The 20439-nt window shown below is 41.5% G+C and overlaps 1 protein-coding gene across 1 annotated transcript in view; it reads left to right on the plus strand.

Annotated features, from left to right (window-relative positions):
* The first annotated feature begins 6575 nt into the window (after positions 1-6575).
* The window catches only part of NUS1 (NUS1 dehydrodolichyl diphosphate synthase subunit), a 32425-nt gene continuing 18561 nt past the window's right edge, over positions 6576-20439 (plus strand). Inside the window, exon 1 of the mRNA XM_060616506.3 lies at positions 6576-7171. Coding sequence (XP_060472489.1) covers positions 6757-7171 — 415 coding nt within the window. The 5' untranslated portion in view covers positions 6576-6756. The remainder of the gene's footprint in view (positions 7172-20439) is intronic.

A 20439-nucleotide genomic window follows, 5' to 3' on the forward strand; every position in this document is an offset into this window, starting at 1 on the left:
TTTTAGATGACAAAGATGTCTCTAAGGCCAATGCTCAGAAAACTCTCCTTTCTCTAAAGAAGTTCTTTTTTTTAATAGTTGTTCACTATGTCCCCTTATCAAATAATGCTCTGATATTGAGGCTGTAGCCAAAAATTCTGGTAAAACAACCATGCGGGGGTGGGGGTGGGGAAGGTTGGAAGAGGGTCGGTTGACATTTAATGCTTTCATCCCTTTTAATTTTTTCATTCCTTTTAAATACAGGTTATACAGATTTCACCAGCCCTGAGAAACAGAATAATCAGTATGTTTTTAAAGCTCTACTTTGCCAGAGGTCACGGTTCAGTTATATCACCCATCATTTAGTTAATTAGACATTTTGCTCTTAGCTGAATTTGCTTAAACAAATATGCACACAAATGAAAAACTACTATCTTTACAAATCAACCAAAAACTCAATGTTTCTCCATCATATAATTGTGTAGTGAATGTTAAAACTTGGATTCTTGCCAGCTTATTAGTCTGAAACCTCAGGGAATGTGTAAAAGTGCTCCCAAAGCGCAATTTTGTAAGAATGAACTTCGTGGAACTTCCTGGTATCATTCCAGTAATAATAATGGATTATCTTAACAGTTTGATTTTGTAACATTACTAGCATCGTCTCTGAGCTCAAGGATTACCTTTATTCCAGATGGTATCTGTTTTTGACAGGGAAGAGCTCCAATGATGGATTTCTTTATGTTTTTCCTCTAAGGTAGAATACTGTTCCAATATTCTCTATAGGCTGTCACAAAACACTGTTTTTAGGAACCCAATACAGAGGATTTTATTTAATAGCCATTATTCAACTTCTAAAACTGTCACTGACCATTGCCTCTCAAGTATTTGCATCCCAGTCTATCTTGGTTTCATAAAATACCTAGTGTATCATCATTCCTTCCCACCTGCTCTCTCCCCACAACACAAACTCCCCACAGGCTGCCCCACCCAGTGTTGGATCATTGTTATTCAGACTTCTAGTACTCATTTCTGCTTTAGGATTAACTTATCAACCACTTTTTAAAAAAGAATCACAAATGCCAGGGCGCCTGGGTGGCTCAGTCAAGGTTAAGTGTCTGACTTCAGCTTAGGTCATGACCTTACGGCTTGTGGGTTCAAGCCCCGCATCAGGCTCTGTGCTGACAGCTCAGAGCCTGGAGCCTGCTTTGGATTCTGTGTCTCCCTCTCTCTCTGTCCCTCTCCCACTCGTGCTCTGTCTCTCTCTCTCTCAAAAATAAACAAACATTTAAAAAAATTAAAAAAAAAAAGAATCACAAATGCCACTGAAAATAAAACTGTCTGACAGACAATAAAGGTCCATGTATTACATGAAAAGTAATCCATGATAATTCTTCCCTTGGAAATGTGATGGAATTTCAAAATGGGATTCCTGTGTTAAAGGTTATGTGTATTTTTAATTATAATCGATAATATCAGATCATTTTACAAATATTACCTCCTCCAAATGTATCAACTCATCAGCAATGTTTTTAGATACCTGTTTCTGCCTGGTCATCATCATTTACCCTCAGTCTTTACTTTTTGCCCAACTGATGAATGAAAAAACAGTACCTCATTGTTTTGATTTTCACTTTACTGACTACTTGTGAGGTTGAGCATATTTTTATATGTTTGTTAGCCTTTGCATTTCCTCTTCTGTTGGTGATCTGTTCACTGTGCCCATTTTATTTTTTAATATGTATTTATTTTCAAGAGAGAGTGAGAGATCAAGCAGGGGAGGGGCAGATAGAGAAGGAGACACATAACGTGAAGCAAGCTCCAGGCTCTGAGCTATCAGCACAGAGCCCAATGTGGGGCTTGAACCATGAACCGCAAGATCATGACCTGAGCCAAAGTCAGATGCTGAACCCACCGAGCCACCCAGGCACTCCAGGTTGGTCAACTTTTAAGGTAAATGACCTAAGAGTACATATTTGTACAATTCATGCACAAATGAATGTGGCCGTGTTCTAATAACTTTTTAAAAACTCATAGTTGACTTATAGTTTATGATTCACCATGTAAGGAGCTTGGAAGTTGTCAATCTGTTGCAACCACAAATAAAAAAGCTGAATGAACTGAAAATCAACAACTCTTTTTTGATCCAGAAGGAAAGTGAGATCCCAATTAGAGAGCCAGGTGAATGCAGAGAATCACAGGAGCAGAAAGCCCTGAGCAGAGGCCTCTGCAGGAACCTGTGCTATGGCAGAAAAATCTGACCTGTGATGGATAATTGCTAGAGGCTCAGAGTGGACAAGTCTGAGAATTAAAAGCTCTGGAGGGGCTGGCAGACACAGGAGGTCCCCCACACTTAGGTAAGCTTCACCTTCAGGAACTCAACCAGGTTCTCCAGTGAATATTAGGGGGAAAAAAATCTCCTCATGCTTCTGATAGCAGGAGGAGAAAAAGAGCCATTTTGAAAAATGCCAGAGCATTCTGTTCTTCTTAACAGGGGTACTCTCAAGAGAAACTATTTTACCACAGTCTAAATTATTGGGGTTTTATCCAATCTAAGGGGAAGGGAAATACCCAACGCCAGCCCTGTCTAGTCATCCTGGCCCACATAAGACGGGGGGTGGATTAGGGAACTGAAAAATACTTGCGAGTTCACAGACCAGAGGCACAAGGCTCACTAAAAGACTGAGATCTGATCATAGGATTGCAGAACGCTTCCCACCCTCTGCACCTTGACACCACATTACTAAAGGACTGTTCCTTCCACCCAGTACATCATGTCCAATCACCAAATAAAAATTACAAGGCATTCTAAATGGCAAACAAAAACAAAAACAAAAACCCAAAAAACAGTTTGAAGAGAGAGAGCAAGCATCAGAACCTGACTGAGATATAACGAGGATGTCAAGGTGACATATCAAAATGTCATACACTTGGAATCACAGCATGTTTGTCCCCATAATGTTTGAGACTTACCATATTTCTGAGGCTGTAGAATTCTTTCTGCATTTATCTGTCCCTGGTAGAACTTGGGTGGTGGGAATTATGCTTAAGAAGTTCAAAATTTATATTACACTTTATTTATATGAACACCTAACATTCCTAAAAGTGCCACATTCATTGCTTTTTTTCTTTTTTTTGCAAGTGACAAAATTAGAAATTCTTTTTTTTTTTTTTTTTTTTTAACGTTTATTTATCTTTGGGACAGAGAGAGACAGAGCATGAATGGGGGAGGGGCAGAGAGAGAGGGAGACACAGAATCGAAGCAGGCTCCAGGCTCTGAGCCATCAGCCCAGAGCCCGACACAGGGCTCGAACTCACGGACTGCAAGATCGTGACCTGAGCTGAAGTCGGACGCCCAACCGACTGAGCCACCCAGACGCCCCAGAAATTCTTTAGAAAAGAGACAAGTCCTTAAGCTTTGGATTGAATGGATATACATAATAAGATAATATGTTTTCCTATTGTTCCAGAATTGTGGCAGAAAACAACAGGCATCAAATCAAACCTCCTACTTTTTTATTTTTAATTTTTTTCAGCTTATTTATTTTAAGAGAGACTGAGACAGTGCATGCAGGGGAGGGGCAGAGAAAGAGGGAGAGAGAGACTCCCAAGCAGATGCTGCACCGCAGTGCAGAGCCAGATGCAGAGCTCGCACTCACAAAAATGAGATCACGACCTGAGCCGAAACCAAGAGTCGGACGCTCAACCAACTGAGCCACCCTGGTGCCCCCAAATCCAGCTCCTTCTAAGGGCAGAGAAGTAGCTGGAATTTGACACTTCCATTCTCAGCCTACTGAAAGATGGCAAAGAAGAAAAGGGGGGAGCCCTTGCCTATCTCCTTTCAGGAGGCTGAACATTTTGAAGTCAAGAGACCTGTTACCCTACCTACGGTTACTCTTGGAGGAAAAAAACAAACAATTGAGGACAGGAGGCAGGGTCTGCATGTTGGGGGTGGTGGTGGTGGGATACTGTCAGACAGAAATGGAGCTAGAACCCCTTTGCTTAAGTTTGCAATTCAAGGAAGTACAAAAGTTGCAGCCTGCATGTGCCTGCAGACCTGAGAGCTGACCATGGAGAGATGAGACTGATGCCTCTAGTCTTGCCAGAAGTGGCAAACATTGGGGCATAGAGGTGAGTAGAACAGAGAAATGTAGCCGTGTGTGTGTGTGTGTGTGTGTGTGTGTGTGTGTGTAGGGGGCTGTCCCTTGGAATACACAGCCAAATTTCAGAAGGATGCTGGTGCCTGAAGAGCTTCCTTAGCAGAGCATCCCGTAGTCACATAAATGGCAATGGCTAGTGAGGAAGAAGACTGCAGGCTTTCCTGGTCACCACCTTTCCTCTCTCCCTCCTCTTTGTCCATCACCAGACAGAGGGACCGGAGAGATGTAGAAGGGAGTGAAGGGCGTGCCTGGTGCTTAGCCCTTACTTCCCCTGGCTGAACTGCCAAAGGGAGAAAAACTTTGACATGGACATGAGATTCCAGTTTCTTTTTTTAACGTTTATTTTTGAGAGACAGAGAGAGAGAGAGACAGAGCATGAGCAGGGGAGGGGCAGAGAGAGAGGAAGACATAGAATCTGAAGCTGGCTACAGGCTCTGAGCTGTCAGCACAGAGTCCGATATGGGGCTTGAACCCATGAACAGGTTCGAATTCACGAATCATGAGATCATGACCTGAGCCGAAGTCGGACGCTTAACCGACTGAGCCACCCAGGTGCCCCTCCAGTTTCAAAATAAAGTGAAGTGATGGGAGCCTGGATGGTTCAGTCGGTTGTGTCCCACTTCGTCTCAGGTCATGATTCTCACGGCTTGTGAGTTTGAGCCCCGTGTCGGGCTCTGTACTGACAGCTCAGAGCCTGGAGCCTGCTTTGGATTCTGTCTCTCTCTCTCTCTCTCTCTCTCCAAAATAAATGAACATTAAAACTCTCAAACATCTCTTAAAAATAAATAAATAAAATGAAGTGAGTCTTGGACAATGAGACTAGTCCAAAAAGTGACAATGACTGAAACACTAAGGTATGTGGCCAAGAAGTTAACAGATGTTTCCCGTGGGAAAAAGGGCTTGAGAGAACAAAGACTAGGTAGGCATTACAAAAATGCAATTATTTTATACATGCTATATGCAACATGCAATATTATATATATAAATATCTATCTATCTATATTTTTATATATATTTATATATATACATATATATATTCACATTGAACAACCCAGGTTTAGCTGTGCAGGTTCACTCCTACTGGATTTTTTTTTTGATACATTTTTTTGATAAATGTATTTTCTCTTCTTTATGATTTTCTTAATAACATTTTCTTTTTCTCTAGCTTACTTTATTATGAGAATAAGGGATATGATACATATAACATACAAAATATGTGTTAATCCAGTGTTTGTACTGCTGGTAGGGCTTCTGGTCAACAGTATGCTGTTAATAGGTTTTGGGGGAGTCAAAAGTTATATGAGGATTTTTGACTGAGGGGAGGGGAGTTTTGGCAGCCTAACCCACTATATTCCTCAAGGGTAAACTGAATATGAAAATGGAAAGTGTAATAAGTAGAGCCATGAAATTTGCAAAAGTGGTGAGATTTACAAGGAAGAAATGACTTCAGGCTAGGAGAGCAAGAGAATTTTCACTGAGGACGTGGCCTGTACGATGATGCTCGGGAAATGGGTTGGGGCTCGGGCAACACCTACTTGGGAAACAGGGATTAAGGAGAAGGCAAGAGAGCAAAGGGGGCAAAAAAGGTACAGAACTCCTGCAGGTACGGAATTGGCCTGGAGGAATACTTTGTGGTCCAGATGGGCTGGAACAGGAGCCTGTGTGAAGGGGATGATGTCACTGCATGGGCAATTTCCACCAGAGAGAGGTGGTTACTCAGGTCGCTCATGCTGGTAGTCGGCGATCGCGTGCTGAACGAACAAAACAATAAACTGACTGGATTGCCAGGCCGTGGAACCCCCTTTTCTGTATTAAGCAATGGACAGCCAGTAAAGATTCCACTTAGAGGGGGAGGACATGGGCAGAACTATGTTTCAAGAGCACTCCTAAAGATCCTCATTCACATTTTGGGAAGAATTAGCCTCAGGTACAAGGTTTGACTAAAGAACAGGAGCAGGACCTCCGTAAGGCGCACGCTTCTGTCTCCGCACCCCTCCTTTCCAGGACCCTCGTTGACCCCCAACATCAGCACTTGCTGAAGGCTACCTTCTGTTCCTAGGTTCTTTCTGGCGTTTGCAATGTAATGTAATCCAGTTGGGCCACTTTTATCCCTTAGAAACCGTTTCTGGCGGGGCCGTGCGAGGAGACAGGCAGTAGAAGACGCCCAAGGCCTCGAGGGACGCGGAGTGCCTGAGGTGGCCCATTCCAACCTTGAAGACAAGTGCCTTTCTGTCGAGTCCTGCGGGCAAGGGTTGGCGGCGTCTGTTCCTCGTTCTCCACACGACTAGGGGGCGCCCTCGGTCCCCAACCCGCTTAGTTCCCAGGAGCTCGCTCTCCTTCGCGGCGTCTGGTTAGGCCACATCCTCGGACTCAGAAGTCGCGTCAGAGTTCCGCATCGACCAATCAGAACTGTCCATGTACTAGTGGGGGCGGGGCTGCCGAGGCAGGAGGAAGATGGCGGCGGGGGCGAGGTGAGGTGTTGGCAGTGGAAAGGGGTTCAGGCGTGGGGGGCGGGGGAACGTGGAGTGATGGCCCGCGCCGGCCGCAGGGCTGGATAAGAAGCCGTCGCACCGCGGGTGTGGGAGGGCGGGAGGAGAGGGCGCCTGGACGCCACGGGAGTATGACGGGGCTGTACGAGTTGGTGTGGCGGGTGCTGCACGCTCTGCTCTGCCTGCACCGCACGCTCACCTCCTGGCTCCGCGTTCGGTTCGGCACCTGGAACTGGATCTGGCGGCGCTGCTGCCGCGCCGCCTCTGCCGCGGTCCTAGCGCCGCTCGGCTTCACGCTCCGCAAGCCCCCGGCTGTCGGCAGGAACCGCCGTCACCACCGGCATCCGCGAGGGAGGCCGGGCCCGGCCGCCGCCCACCCCCGGCTGCGCTGGCGCGCGGACGGCCGTTCCCTGGAGAAGCTGCCAGTGCACATGGGCTTGGTGGTCACCGAAGAGGAGCAGGAGCCCAGCTTCACGGACATCGCGAGCCTCGTGGTGTGGTGTATGGCTGTGGGCATCTCCTACATTAGCGTCTACGACCACCAAGGTGAGGTCCGGCGCGGGTAGGGGGACCCGGGCGTCTCCGACCGGGGTGGACTGCACATCCGGCAGGTGTATCCGCGGCGCGCCGCGCACCGCAGCGCTCCCTGCTCTTCCAGTTGCCCCATCCCACGGCCCTTCAGGGCAAATTATGGTGCTAGCGCTTTCGAGGAAGGGAGATAAGCTTTATTGAACACAAACACCAACATCTGAGCTTCTCCACGTATTTGCCCTCCGCCCCAACCTTTTTTGTTGTTTGTGGTTTTTACTAGACTGTTTCTTCAGAGAGATTCAAGGCACTGCTCTTAAATCATTGCTAGTCTGTGAAGGCGCATAAGCTGAGTGGTTGGGGTCAGGTAGCGTTTGAACTGGGCTTACAAAAAGTATGTGAGAGTCTGGATAGGCAAAATGAAAATAGTCACGTGTGTCTTCAGAGGTCTGGGATAGTGTGCAATCCTTGATCCTTAGTGGCTAACACAGTACTTGATATAGTAATTGCCGTTTTTTAAGGTTCGATTGAGGGAATGCATTTAACCATGGGGAATTTTTTAAGTACGAGAATTCACCATTTATTGGGTGGCTACAAACCTTAAGCACTATGCTAATAAACACATTCCTTGTAATCTTACTTTTAACTCCATGGATTCTCAGGTTTAGGGGAGTAGATACATAAGTAACTTGTTGGTGAATAGCAAGAAGTGTTGGGAGTAAGTAACCACGATGAGAATGGGGGAGAGGAATTCTGAATTGGAGGAATTTGAGAAGTTCATGCAGAGGAAATGGGCTTTCCTTTGGACTGAAATGATGACTAGGAGGTCAGGTTGAGGAAGGCTCTAAATGGCAGGTTTGGATTTCAGTCAGATCCTGAAAGTAGTGTCATTTCCTTTCCTTAGATATAAAGATGTGACGATAACAATGATTTAGGTGTATGGGTATGAAGGAAAGAAAACTAACGTTTTCTTCTCTGTTCAGTAATGTAAATTACTGGTATGCTCCACAGAGGCTACGGTTTGATTTTTTTTTTTTTTTCCTTTAAATCTTTGTCACATAGGCAGGTGTAAGTGCAGGGTTTTGTCCGAAAGGGTACGTCAAGGTCAGACAGGAACTCTTGCAGGGTATTAGAGTAATCTTTGACTGACCTGTCACCTTCCGTGCAGTCAGCAAGGAATATAGTGACTCAGTAGTCTGTCATTATCAACTGATGATATAACCTGTAGGGTAAAGTTTAATAGGGGCTGACATTTTATGGAACTTGCCAAAGAACTGAGCAGACCAATAGAAATACAGGACTGTTAGGAAGCAACCCAGTCTTTGCTTAAACCAATGCAACAGAAACACTGTGTGGGGAAAGAAACAAGTGAAGCAGAAATGGAAATCAGTTAAAGCCATTAAACAATAGGGTGAATTAACTTATAAGTGAATCCCTTATATACAGGTGATTCTTTTAAAGCAAGTACCTTTACGTTCTAGTAGGAAATGCAGATGTATATAGCTACATAGTTTAACTTGGTGACTGTGCCTACAGATTGTAATATTGCAACACTTTCTTCTTCTGATAATTCCTGTTCTTGAATTGCTGATATGGTTCAGAAATATCTTGTGCCATATTTGCTAAAAGAAAAGTGATTGTTGATGAACAGGGAGAAGTCAAGCTAACCAGGTATTGACTGAAAACCTGAAGGAGTTTTAAGGTCATTTCCAGGGAATTGACATAGGGCACTTTGTGCCCAACTGTAAAAGCAGTTTTAATTATTTTTAAGGGGATAATTTCATTGTTTGAAACAAGAGCCTTTTTTTTTAAAATTTTTTTTTTAATGTTTTATTTATTTTTGAGACAGAGAGAGACAGAGCATGAACGGGGGAGGGTCAGAGAGAGAGGGAGACACAGAATCTGAAGCAGGCTCCAGGCTCTGAGCTGTCAGCACAGAGCCCGATGCAGGGCTTGAACTCACGGACCATGAGATTATGACCTGAGCTGAAGTCGGACGCTCAACCAACTGAGCCACCCAGGCGCCCCTGAAACAAGAGACTTTTGACGTACCCATTCTTGGTGTTCATTCATTCATTCAACAGTGACAGTTGGCTGTCTATTAACTATCAGGTATTCGTTTGGGCATGGGGTACACCAGTGCACAAAACAGACAAAAATCCCTATGCTCATGGAACTTACACTTTAGTGGAAGCCTGACAAATATTATATAAGAGTAAAAGAGTGGTAAATTAGATCATAAGTGAAATGAGGAAAAATGAAACAGGGAATGGGAATGTTGAAAGGCAATGGTGGGGTGCAGCGTTAAGTAGGGTGGGCAAGGAAAGCCTCGTTGACTTTTGAGTATTGACCTGAAAGAGGTGAGGAAACGACCTGTGGATATGTGAGAAAAGTTGTCCTTTTCAGGGGAGGTATAGCTGCTTACGCTTTATTTAGTTTTCCCAAACAAACTTTTATTTAAACCCATCTCTTTATAAGTTAAAAAAAGTCCCATTGACATATTCACAAATGCCACATCTATTGAGTACCTTATGGTGTAAAGCACTGAGATACAAAGGGATACAAGAACTTGTGTTTCTTAAGAAAGTTAAAGTACCTCGATGTCTACTAAAAATTAATACAAGCTAATATGTAAATGGTAAGTGAGTGGCAGAGACTTTATTTAAGGAAAGAAAAATCCCTGCAAAGCAGGGTCACCCCCATATGCCCCTGATAAGGAAGGAGGTGACACTTGAGCTAGGCTTTGCCAAAGTAGGTAGAATTTGGATTAGCACGAACAGCAGTGTTCTCTCTCCCTCCCTGCTCTGTATGTGACTAGGGAATTCCCTTTTGGTGGCATTCCTACCAGACAAACCTTAACAACGGTGCTGAGGACTGTGGGGAGCCGTAAATATAAGCAAGTTCTTATAAAGAAAACTTGAGAAATGAGGTAGGGTGAAGGTTTCCGTGACTGTTCCAGTTATTTACCCCAGGGCATAGTGTTTTAAAACAACAGCTTATATGTTGACTCAGTTCAGTTGGTCATTTCTTTTTGGGGGTTGGTCACTCATAAGGTTGTGGTCAGATAGTGGCCAGGACATAAAAATTTCTTGTCATGAGTCTGATACCTGGTTCGTAATGGCTGGAATTGATGAGGGCAGGTTGGTCATCTGTCTTCACACAGTCTTTCTACCTGACATGCTTAGGCTTCCTCATTAACAGTGGCCTCAGGGTAGTCAGATAATAGAGTTGGCTTCTCCCAGAAAAAGTTCTCAAAGACCTAGCCAAAGGCCAAAGCTTACACGGTTTCTTTGACTTAGCTTAGGAAACCATGCAGTGTTACTTTTGCTGTACTCTCTTGGTTTGAGACATCACAGGTCTGGCCCAAATCAAGAAAATGGTGAAATAGACTTTACCTCTCATTGAGAAAATAGCTTATCCAGAAAGGTGCAAGGGAGACAAGTGTGGGAAGGATGGGGGTCAGGCAGGGGGATTGATGGCAGGGATCTCCGAGACGAGCTACTGTACCTCCTTACATCTTTCCCTGTCCTGTATCCTGTCACTTAAGAATTGGAGTTTACGTAAGTATTCATTCTAATTAATTATAATTGAAGCTAGATTATATTTTATTCTTGGACTTAAAAAACCCCTTGATATTTACTTTGGTTTGATTGCCAGCAAACTGAACTTTTTATTTTCATTTACCTGCCATATTTCTTGATTGTAATAATTTTTGCCAGTAATTCTTTCACATATTAGAAATTGGAGTTGTTTTCTCAGGATTTCTTAAGCCCAGAATTCTAGTAAAGAGGTTCGCCCAATTTGTCTCCATGATTATAATTGAAGAAATGACCATAATTGGGATGGCACAAAACCTGGAGTTCAGGGACTTTTGGTATTACCACCTTAGGGGTGTTGTGCTGGCCTGGATCTCACTTGAAGTATGCTGGGCTCCACATTATCTGGGTATGTATTATTCATCTTCAATGATGAAGCCTGTTCTTCGGCCCAGTTATATTGGTGCCGTGTTGGGGACCTTGCTGTAGGGCAGTATTTTTCAAAATGTGGCCTGTGGACCATGTGAGAAGGAGTTTCTGGGAATACTTGTAAAAACTACAGATTCAACACAATTATTGATCAGACTGAATTAGGGGAGTGGGACCTGAGCATCTCTTTTTACCCAACTGCCTATATACTGCCTTTGTGCCTTGAAGTTTGACCCTAACACAAATTGAGGGATACTCTGCTGCTTGCCTTGCCTCAAAGTATTCATTCTTCATGTTCCTTGTCATGAATGAGGAAATCTGGGTAGGGTTTTAGTATTGCTCGTTATAAATTGGAGTGATCTAGGATAAGGCATTGCCTTCCGTGTGAGGATCCAGCAACAAGCAAACAGAAATCTTTCACGATGCTCTTTCTAGCGTTACTTCCGTAGTTGTTAATGTGTACTAGGTGTCTTCTGAAATTAGTTTTGGGTACAGATTTCTCACACTGGCATTAAAAATGTCTGTCCAGTGTACTCACGGCTTCCCTAACCTACTTCTCACATTTTATATACCTTTTGCCTCATCCACATTTAGGTTACTTGATGTTCCCCTCCCCGGAATGGCTCTTCTCCTTTTCCTGACAAATGGCTGTCTCCCTGTCAGAAGGCTGTCATTGATCCTTGTAAGTCTATCCTGTCACCTCTTATGTAGTCTCTCTTGACTGTTCCATTCCTAATCTTGCTCTTTTCTTGAATCTCCTCAGAACTTTGCATCTTGAAAGGTATTTGGATTTTCTAAAATAGTAATCATGTATATGTGCCTCAATTTTCTTACTAGACTTAAGCTCCCCAAATACTGTCCATCCTTCTCATCTTTGCTTCTCCTACAGCGTGTAGGTAGCTTGGTGTTCTCCGTGTAATTTGTTTCTGAGCACAAGTACCCAGGAACCTTAGAATAATGGAAGGAAACGAACATAGTTTCCCCTAGTTACATATTTGGCACACTGACGGAGATGCTGTTGGGAAGCATGGTCTTACTAAATACTTCTTCTTCTCCTTATGTTGAAATACAGAGTTGGAAGGAGGGTTGAAAATCCAGTTGTACTGTGATTACATGTTGACACAACGAGCAGTACAAACTAGGCTACTTGTCTTCCCTCATGTGGAAACTCATGGAAGGCAACATCTGTTCCTAATCTTCACCTTTGTGTAGTTCACATCTTGTACATAATTTCACATATATCCTAGCATCCTGGAACGTCTTCTTCATTTTGTGCCAGAGAGTTAGCTACCTGTCAAAAGGCTATCATCAATTCTTGTAACGTCCGTTCTATTACTTCCTAGGTAACCTCTTGACTTATTATTCCATCCCCAGTTTTGCTGACTTTGAAAAGCTTTATTCTGCTTTTGGCAACTTTTGAAATGACCTTCTCTTGAGTACCCTTCTGGTTAACCATAGTACTGGATCTATTTATGAAAATAAACCTTTACTTAATAGGAATAATTAGTCTTTGTTGAATTCTTTCTGTGCAAAGAAGTCCGTTAAACCCTTAGCAGTTTTACAAATTAAGAAACTGAGACTGAGAAAGCTAAGAACCTATATCTGGTAAGGAACAGGTCTAGAATTTGAACTAAATCTTATTCCAAAGCTTTTATACTTAACCATTTTGCTATACTGACTTACACTCCTAAGAGAATGGGACTACAATAGTCACTTTTAGTACTGTTCCTAATTATGTTAGGTCATCTGAAAGCCTCGGTAAAGTGGTTCTTATCTACAGGTGATAGAAATGATTTGTAACATAATATGAAGGCAAATAGAATTTTCTTCCTACCACTAATATAAACGTTCATCCTGTGACTGATAAGACACTTTTTTTATTATTTTTTTTTTAATTTTTAAAAAAATTTTTCATTTTTTTGAGAGAGAGAGAAAGAGACAGAGCACAAATAGGGGAGGGGCAGAAAGAGAGGGAAATAGAATCTGAAGCAGGCTCCAGTCTCCGAGCTGTCAGCACAGAGCCCAACGCGGGGCTTGAACCCACAAACCGCGAGATCATGACCTGAGCCAAAGTCAGACGCCCAACCGACTGAGCCACCCAGGAGCCCCATAGGACGCTTTTTTAATCAACTAAATGTAATATCATGGTATTCCTGCTCTGTACTGAACTGTTTCTTTGTCAGGTGAGCAGAGTCTGTGAAGATACTCTCATTTTTAAAATGTGTACCCAGGGGCTGAGAGAGGCCACATGGCTTGTTAATTTTACACATCTATCCTGCTGAAGAGCTGGGACTTGAAACACAACACTCGTTCCATTATGCTGTGCCACCATCACACACATACCTTCCCTGCTACAACACGCTGATTCCTAATCCTGGGGCTCTCTCTTGAAATAAAACTGTTTAATGGTGTATAAGATTTATTTTTTTTAGGACTGCTTGAGTCATATAAAATTTTAATGGTAGTTTTTTTTTTTTAATTTTAAATAATTGCTCCATAAGTATTATATTTTCTTCACTGAAGATTGCCTCTGATAGTGTTGTAAATGGATTGTTAGAGAAATTAAATGAAGGTAGCCACTAGGTAACTTACTTAAGTGTCTAGTTTAAAAGGAAAAAAGGTAGGCCATTTTGAAGGACAGGCATTTATTTTTAAAGAAGTATTACATTAATTCCATAGCTGATGAGATGCTTTATAACTAGGAGAGATTGTTTTAGTGTTTATCTCACTTTTCTGTCTTCCCTTCCTGTAGCCTTATAAATACTTGATGTTAGTTATATCTTAAAGTCTGTTTCTGTAGAAAGGAGGGAATAACCATGGTAAAAATTCTAATTTCAGTTAATTTTTTTTTAATGTTTGTGTATTTTGGGGGGAGAGAGGCAGAGAGAGAAGGAGACACAGAATCTGGAGCAGGCTCCAGGCTCTCAGCTGTCAGCACAAAGCCTGATATGGGGCTTGAACTCATGAACCACAAGATCATGACCCGAGCTGAAGTCAGATGCTCAACTGACTGAGCCACCTAATGCCCTGTAATTTCATATTTAAAAGAAAATATGTTAAATATGTGCTTTAAAAGTCTCATTTTATGGAATTGATTATTCATTTCACATAAATTTTAGAAGAAGCAGGATTTAAGGAATAGAGATAAGATTTGCTGACTGAATATTTGTCTAATTAAACTCCTTACTTGGTTTCCTGAATTTGAAAAAAGTATGTATGTCATGGGTGTATTAGCCAGTTAACGTGTACATGAGTTGAGTGAAAGAGTAGACTATATTGAAACCTATAATTCTAAAATGTCATTTTGATTGGTATAGTAAAGATTTCAAAGGACTCCAGTAAGGTACCTGAATATAGCATATAATCGAATGGGTGGATAGAGCATGCTTAATTCGCCTCTCTTTGAAACGTACGTATGCTTGGATTTCTTCCTGTCTTGCTATATGTTCCTTCTGAGCCTCTGGCTTCTCGTTTTTTTCACTTCTAAATTTTGGGGGGTCCTAGAGTATTGTGCTGCATATATGCCTTTGTCCTTCTGTTGTTCTTGCTATCTCCTAGGTCAAGGGTCAACAACTTTTTCTTAAAGGGCCAGCTAGTAAATATTTTAGGTTAGTGGGTTATGGGTTTCTGTTAAAACTACTCAACTCTGCCAATGAGGCCAAAAAGCAGCCATAAAAGAATGGATGTGGCTGTGTTCCCATAGCAGTAGTTTGCTGACCCCTGTCCCAGATGATTTCTCTAACCTTATCATTTTAAAAGTCCTTTAAATGCTCATGCCCAGATTTGTATCTCCAGTCCTTATCTCTCCCATAATTCCAGATTCCATATCTAATTCACTGCCTAACAGGTTTACTTTTATTAGGCATCTCAGGTACTTAACATGTCCAAACCATGTCTCGAATTTCACTCTCCTCAGACCTCTCTCACAGTTTTTCCCATCTTAAAACATACTAGTAAGTGCTCAAGCTAAAAACTTAGATGTCTTCTGTGAGTCTCTTACATTACATTCCACCTATAATCTACCAACAGGCCTCCCTGGCCCTACTTCTAGAATATGTTCCAAATTGGATACTTGTTTTGGTTTTTCGTTGTAGCCACCTCAGTTTGAGTTATCATTATCTTTCACCTGGATTATTGCTGTAGCCACCTGATTGGTCTTCGTTTATATTCTGGCCCCTGTATAATCCATTCTTTACTCACCAGCAAAGTGATCTTTCTTGATAACATCATTTAAGCTCTGAGTAAAACCTTCCAACGGCTTCCGTTGTACTTGGAATGTTTTCTCAGCTCATTACCAAGGCCCACAGACCCCTTTGTATTACCCCTTTGCCTGGCCTCATATGATGGCCTTCATTCCACTTAATTTCTATGTTCACCAATTATATTGGCAATATATTTTCTTTTCCTTGAATATGATGAAAACCTAAATGCTGAAAGAATATGCAATAGCTCTAGTAGTAATCTTAATCCTGGGAGTATTGATTTTTATATTTTGAGAGCTGGAACGAATCAGCAAAGGCTTTTCTGTTAAATAATGCAATTGTTGTAATAATCATGAGATTAGCACCGAGGAAGAATACATATTATATAAATGGAAAAAGCAGGATATAAAATTGCATAATCATATAGGCCAGTATTATACATGGGTGGGAACAAAGACTAGGAATAGGAAACACTAAAAACTGGAAGTGTTATGGTGATGAGGTTAGGGAATATTCAGTTTAGGATGAATGGTTACCTTATTGTCTAAATGTTGAGCATCTTAAGTAGTTTTTAATACTAGAATTCAAAATAGATATTTCTTAGAATATGAGAAGTTTACATTTGGCCCCCAAAGTGTGTAGCTAATGTTTGTCAAGAAATACTAAAAACATTGTAGTCTTTCTGAGGTCCAATTTTTCTGGCATAATATTTTATTTATTTTTTTACAGAAATTGTAGATGTTTGTGTGTGTGTGTGTGCATGTGCGTGTTTTAAAAGATAGTTCTTTTATATATATTATACACACACACACACACATACAGTTTACACTTAGGAAATTGAGAATACATGAGGTATAGTTGTGGAGCAACAAAATATAAAATTCTTGAAATCATTATTGCAAAATCTTATGTTTTCTTTTTTCTTTTAATAAAACTTTTTTTAATGTTTATTTGTTTTTGAGAGAGAGAGAGAGAGAGAGAGAGAGAGAGAGAGAGAGGGAGAGGAGCGTGAGCAGGGGAGGGGCAGAGAGAGAGGGAGACACAGAATCCTAAGCAAGATCCAGGCTCTGAGCTGTCAGCACAGAGCCCGACACGGGGCTCAAACTCACAAATGTGAGATCATGACCTGAGCTGAAGTTGGACACTTAACTGACTGAGCCACCCAGGTACCCCAAACTTATTTTTTCTTAATTCAAATAATTGTCAGCCCTGTGAAACCTCCTTAAGAGTCTTTTCAAAAAGGGCTCTAGTTTTAGTTTTTTCAAAAGATACTGCTTATTTGTAAAAAGGCCAGTTTTATATATTTAATAGAGTTCAACTTTTAGGGAGGGGAATTCAGAATTTAATGGGTGTATTAGTAAAGTGGGTTTAGCATCATTTGTTTATCAATGTTAGAAATAGTTACTGAACTGAATAATTAGAATCCAGGAGACCTGGATTCCAGGCCAAAATCTTAGACTCTTGGCCAAGGACAGTTGCTTGACCTTTTTGGGTCTCTTTCCTCATCTGTGAAAGGATGGTTTAAAATAATTATTTCAGCTTATTACTGTATAATTCTGTAAATTACGATTTTCTGAAAAATGTATTTACAAATGTTTTTCCCTTAGGTCAGTTATTTCTGAGCGAATGTAGTCTCAACTTCCTTTTACATAAAATGACTTTTGTCACAGTTTCTTTTATTACACCATTTTGGCGTTAGTTTAGATTCTGTGAAGGCAAACAAGATGAAATGTGATATGAGAAAAAGAGCTCTGCAAGTATGAATACTTGCCTAATACCATACTATGATATTAGTGGAGGAATTGCCTATCAGAGACAAAGGCACTCTTATATCTTTCTGCATTTCTTGTGTATCGTGAGAAGTATGTATGTGTAGACTTTGAATCCTGAAGAAAATTTTAAGATGATAGTATTGCCTATGGGTAAGTGAGATAGGCAGCATAGCATATAATCAGATTTCTGGAAGGGGCAAGCGTGAGTGATCAGGAATCATCTTGCTGATACTCTGTTTTATCTATACACTTCTCAGAAACTATACTTGTGCATTTAATTTCTCCATCCAAATTAGCTGAGACAAAGGTTGTGTTTAAAATAACTTTATGAACTTCTTTATGAAAGATACTTTGTAACTGTGGCTCTGTGTATTCTTCCTTTTTAACAGAATTTCTGCCTGTATGCAATAAGGAAGTGCCTGTTTTTATTGTGAGAGGTTCCTGGAAACTTCTTAAAAATTCCACTTAGTGACCTATCCATTTAGGTTTTGTTGTTAGGTGGCACTTTGTGCACTGATTAATTCAGTTTATTAAATAAACATTGAACTCCTGCTATGTGGAAGGTACCTTAGGGGAAAAGAAATGAGTAAGCCACAAGTTCACAAGGAAGACTACAGTTCAGTAGGGGGATTAAGCTGTAATTATGGTACAAAGTAGAATCTCGTTTATTATGGAGTTTGAACAAAATGTGTGTATTTGGAGGAGGTAAGGGTGAGTCAGAGGAGGAATGGGGCATATCTGGCTGGGGGATTGGGAAGAGTCTCTTAAGAGTAAGTGACATTTTAGCTGGCCTGTGAAGAGTTTGTAGGTGTGGGGCTGGGGAGGTAACATAAAGGATGGAGGTTAGGCTCATGTCATATGTTTTGAGGGGAATATACGACAGTTCTAATTTGCTGGGGACAGAGTACTACAGAGAAATAAATTCATTTGTTTCATAAACATTATTTCCACCCACCAAGTGTGGAAGCGTAGGCTGGAATCTTAATGCTGATCTGAGCAGTTTGTTCTTAGTATATTAAGCATTTTGGGAGCCATTGAAGATCCTAAATTGGAATATGTCAGGATTAAAGATGAACCCAAAGATTAATCTGGTTGTCAATCTAGTGATACATGCTAGAAGGGGCAAGAAGACCCATTGGAAGATCATGTGATTGTAATATTTTAATGAAAAAGAAAAACTTGAAACAGTTGGGGACAATGGACAAATGGAAATGGATAGGAGAAATATTGCTGTAGATGAGTATATGGGTTTAGCATGTTAATAGGGCATTGGAAGTGGTAGTGAAAATACTAGAGTAGAGAAGATGTTTGGGTGACTGGGCAGGTAGTGATGCCTTTATTAGAAATAGAACAACATGGGGCAACTGGGTGGCTCAATTGGTTAAGTGTCTGACTTCGGCTCAGGTCATGATTTCGTGGTTCCTGGATTTGAGCCCTGCATTGGGGTCTCTGCTGTTAGCACAGAGCCTGCTTCAGATCCCTTGTCCCCTACTCTCTCTGCTCCTTCCCCACTTGCATGCACACATAAACACTCTCTCTGTCTGTCTCTCTCTCTCTCTCTCTCTCTCTCTCAAAAATAAACTTTAAAAAAAAAAAGGAACTCAAACAACAAAAAAGGCTGGTGTTTTTTTTCTTTTTAATTATATAGTTTTACCCCAATTACCATTTTAAATCCCCTGTTGTCCTATCACCCTTATACATTCACTGTTGTCATATAGCCTATTCCCTTCCAAGCTTGGTTCCTAAGTGCGTATAAATTTTACAGTTATGGTACTGCTCCATTTTTTTGTTAAACTAGATATAGGGGTACCTGGGTGGCTCAGTCGGTTAAGCATCTGAGTTTGGTTCAGGTCTTGATTTCACAGTTCATGGGTTTGAGCCCTGCGTCAGGCTCTGTGCTGATAGCTCAGAGCCTGGAGCCTGTTTCTGATTCTGTGTCTCCCTCTCTTTCTGCCCTTCCCCTGCTTGCGCTCTGTGTCTCTCTCAAAAATAAACATTTAAGAAAATTAAAAAAAAAAAAAAAAACAACTTGATATAAGTGAGAGCTAGTTTTATTTAAAAAATTTTTTTAAGTTTGTTATTTTGAGAGAGGGAGAGAGACAGTATGAGCAGGGGAGGGGCAGAGAGAGAGGGAGAGAGAGAGAATCGCAGCAAGCTCTGCATTGTCAGCGCGAGACCAGAGCTGGGGATCGAATTCATGAACTGTGAGATCATGATCTGAGCCGAAGTCGGACACTTAATCAACTGAGCCACCCAGGCTCCCTGAGAACTAACTTTAAGAGATCAGCTGCTATGTTTTAGGTATGTTTCAGATGCTTACAGAACTTCTGGGTAGAATGAACTGGAATTTTCTTTTTTTTTTTTTAATGTTTATTTATTTTTGAGAGAGGAAGAGACAGAGCATGAGCAGGGGAGGGGCAGAGAGAGAGGAAGACAGAATCCAAAGCAGCCTCCAGCTGTCAGCACAGAAGCGGGGCTGGAACTCACGAACCGTGAGATCATGACCTGAACTGAAGTAGAAGGCTTAACCAACTGAGCCACCCAGGCGCCCCTGAACTGGAATTATTAAATGCTGATCCTTGTTTTTACTTAAAATTTTAATGTTTTGTTCATCATGGGATGTTTTTGCATTAAGTTGTTGAAGATAATGCGTTATTCTTTATCTTAGAGTTTTTTGATGCCAACTTAAGTTTTGCTTCACTTATCTCACCCTTGTCCTGGCCCTGAGTGGTTTTAAAGTCCCATGAGTGACTAGACTCAGAGAAAGAGGAGCACATGGACAGAAGGAGAAGGCTGAGATAGCAACTCTAGGAGTAATCTTCCAGTTAGAAGTGGGAAGAGGGAAAGGATTCAGTGCAAAGGGAGAAGGGGCCATTCAAGGCGCAGGCTGGGAGTAGAACCAAGAAAGGGAGTTTAGACAAGTTGTGGGGTAAGGATGGAATTTTGAGAATGGAGCAGCTTGGTCATTAATGGTAACACTTCAGAAAGATTGAGAAGGAAAGGATACAGATTGAAAAGAGGTAGTGACCATTTTGGTGACAAAGAATGTCATCCATTGATTTGGAGAGAGCAAGAGTTCCTGAAATGTGTTCCTATTTTAATCTGGAAGCTAAGGCAGAGATGAGTGAATTAGCGAGCACAGAAGCATAGGTCTTTGGAGTATTGAAGGAAGGGATCAGTGTCCTGTAAATGGACAAAAGCAAGGGTTCCTAGTGGTGGGTTACTATTAAAATGAATCTACATTCTAGTAAGTTCATATGTTCTAGCAGTGTTGTGGAGATTTTACATTGTTTTTGAAATTCATATGCCTTCCATAATTTATTTATTATTTTATTTTATTTTATTTT

Source organism: Panthera onca, chromosome B2 (genome assembly GCF_046562875.1).
Source record: "Panthera onca isolate mPanOnc1 chromosome B2, mPanOnc1 haplotype 2, whole genome shotgun sequence".
In the NCBI taxonomy this organism is placed as follows: Eukaryota; Metazoa; Chordata; class Mammalia; order Carnivora; family Felidae; genus Panthera; species Panthera onca.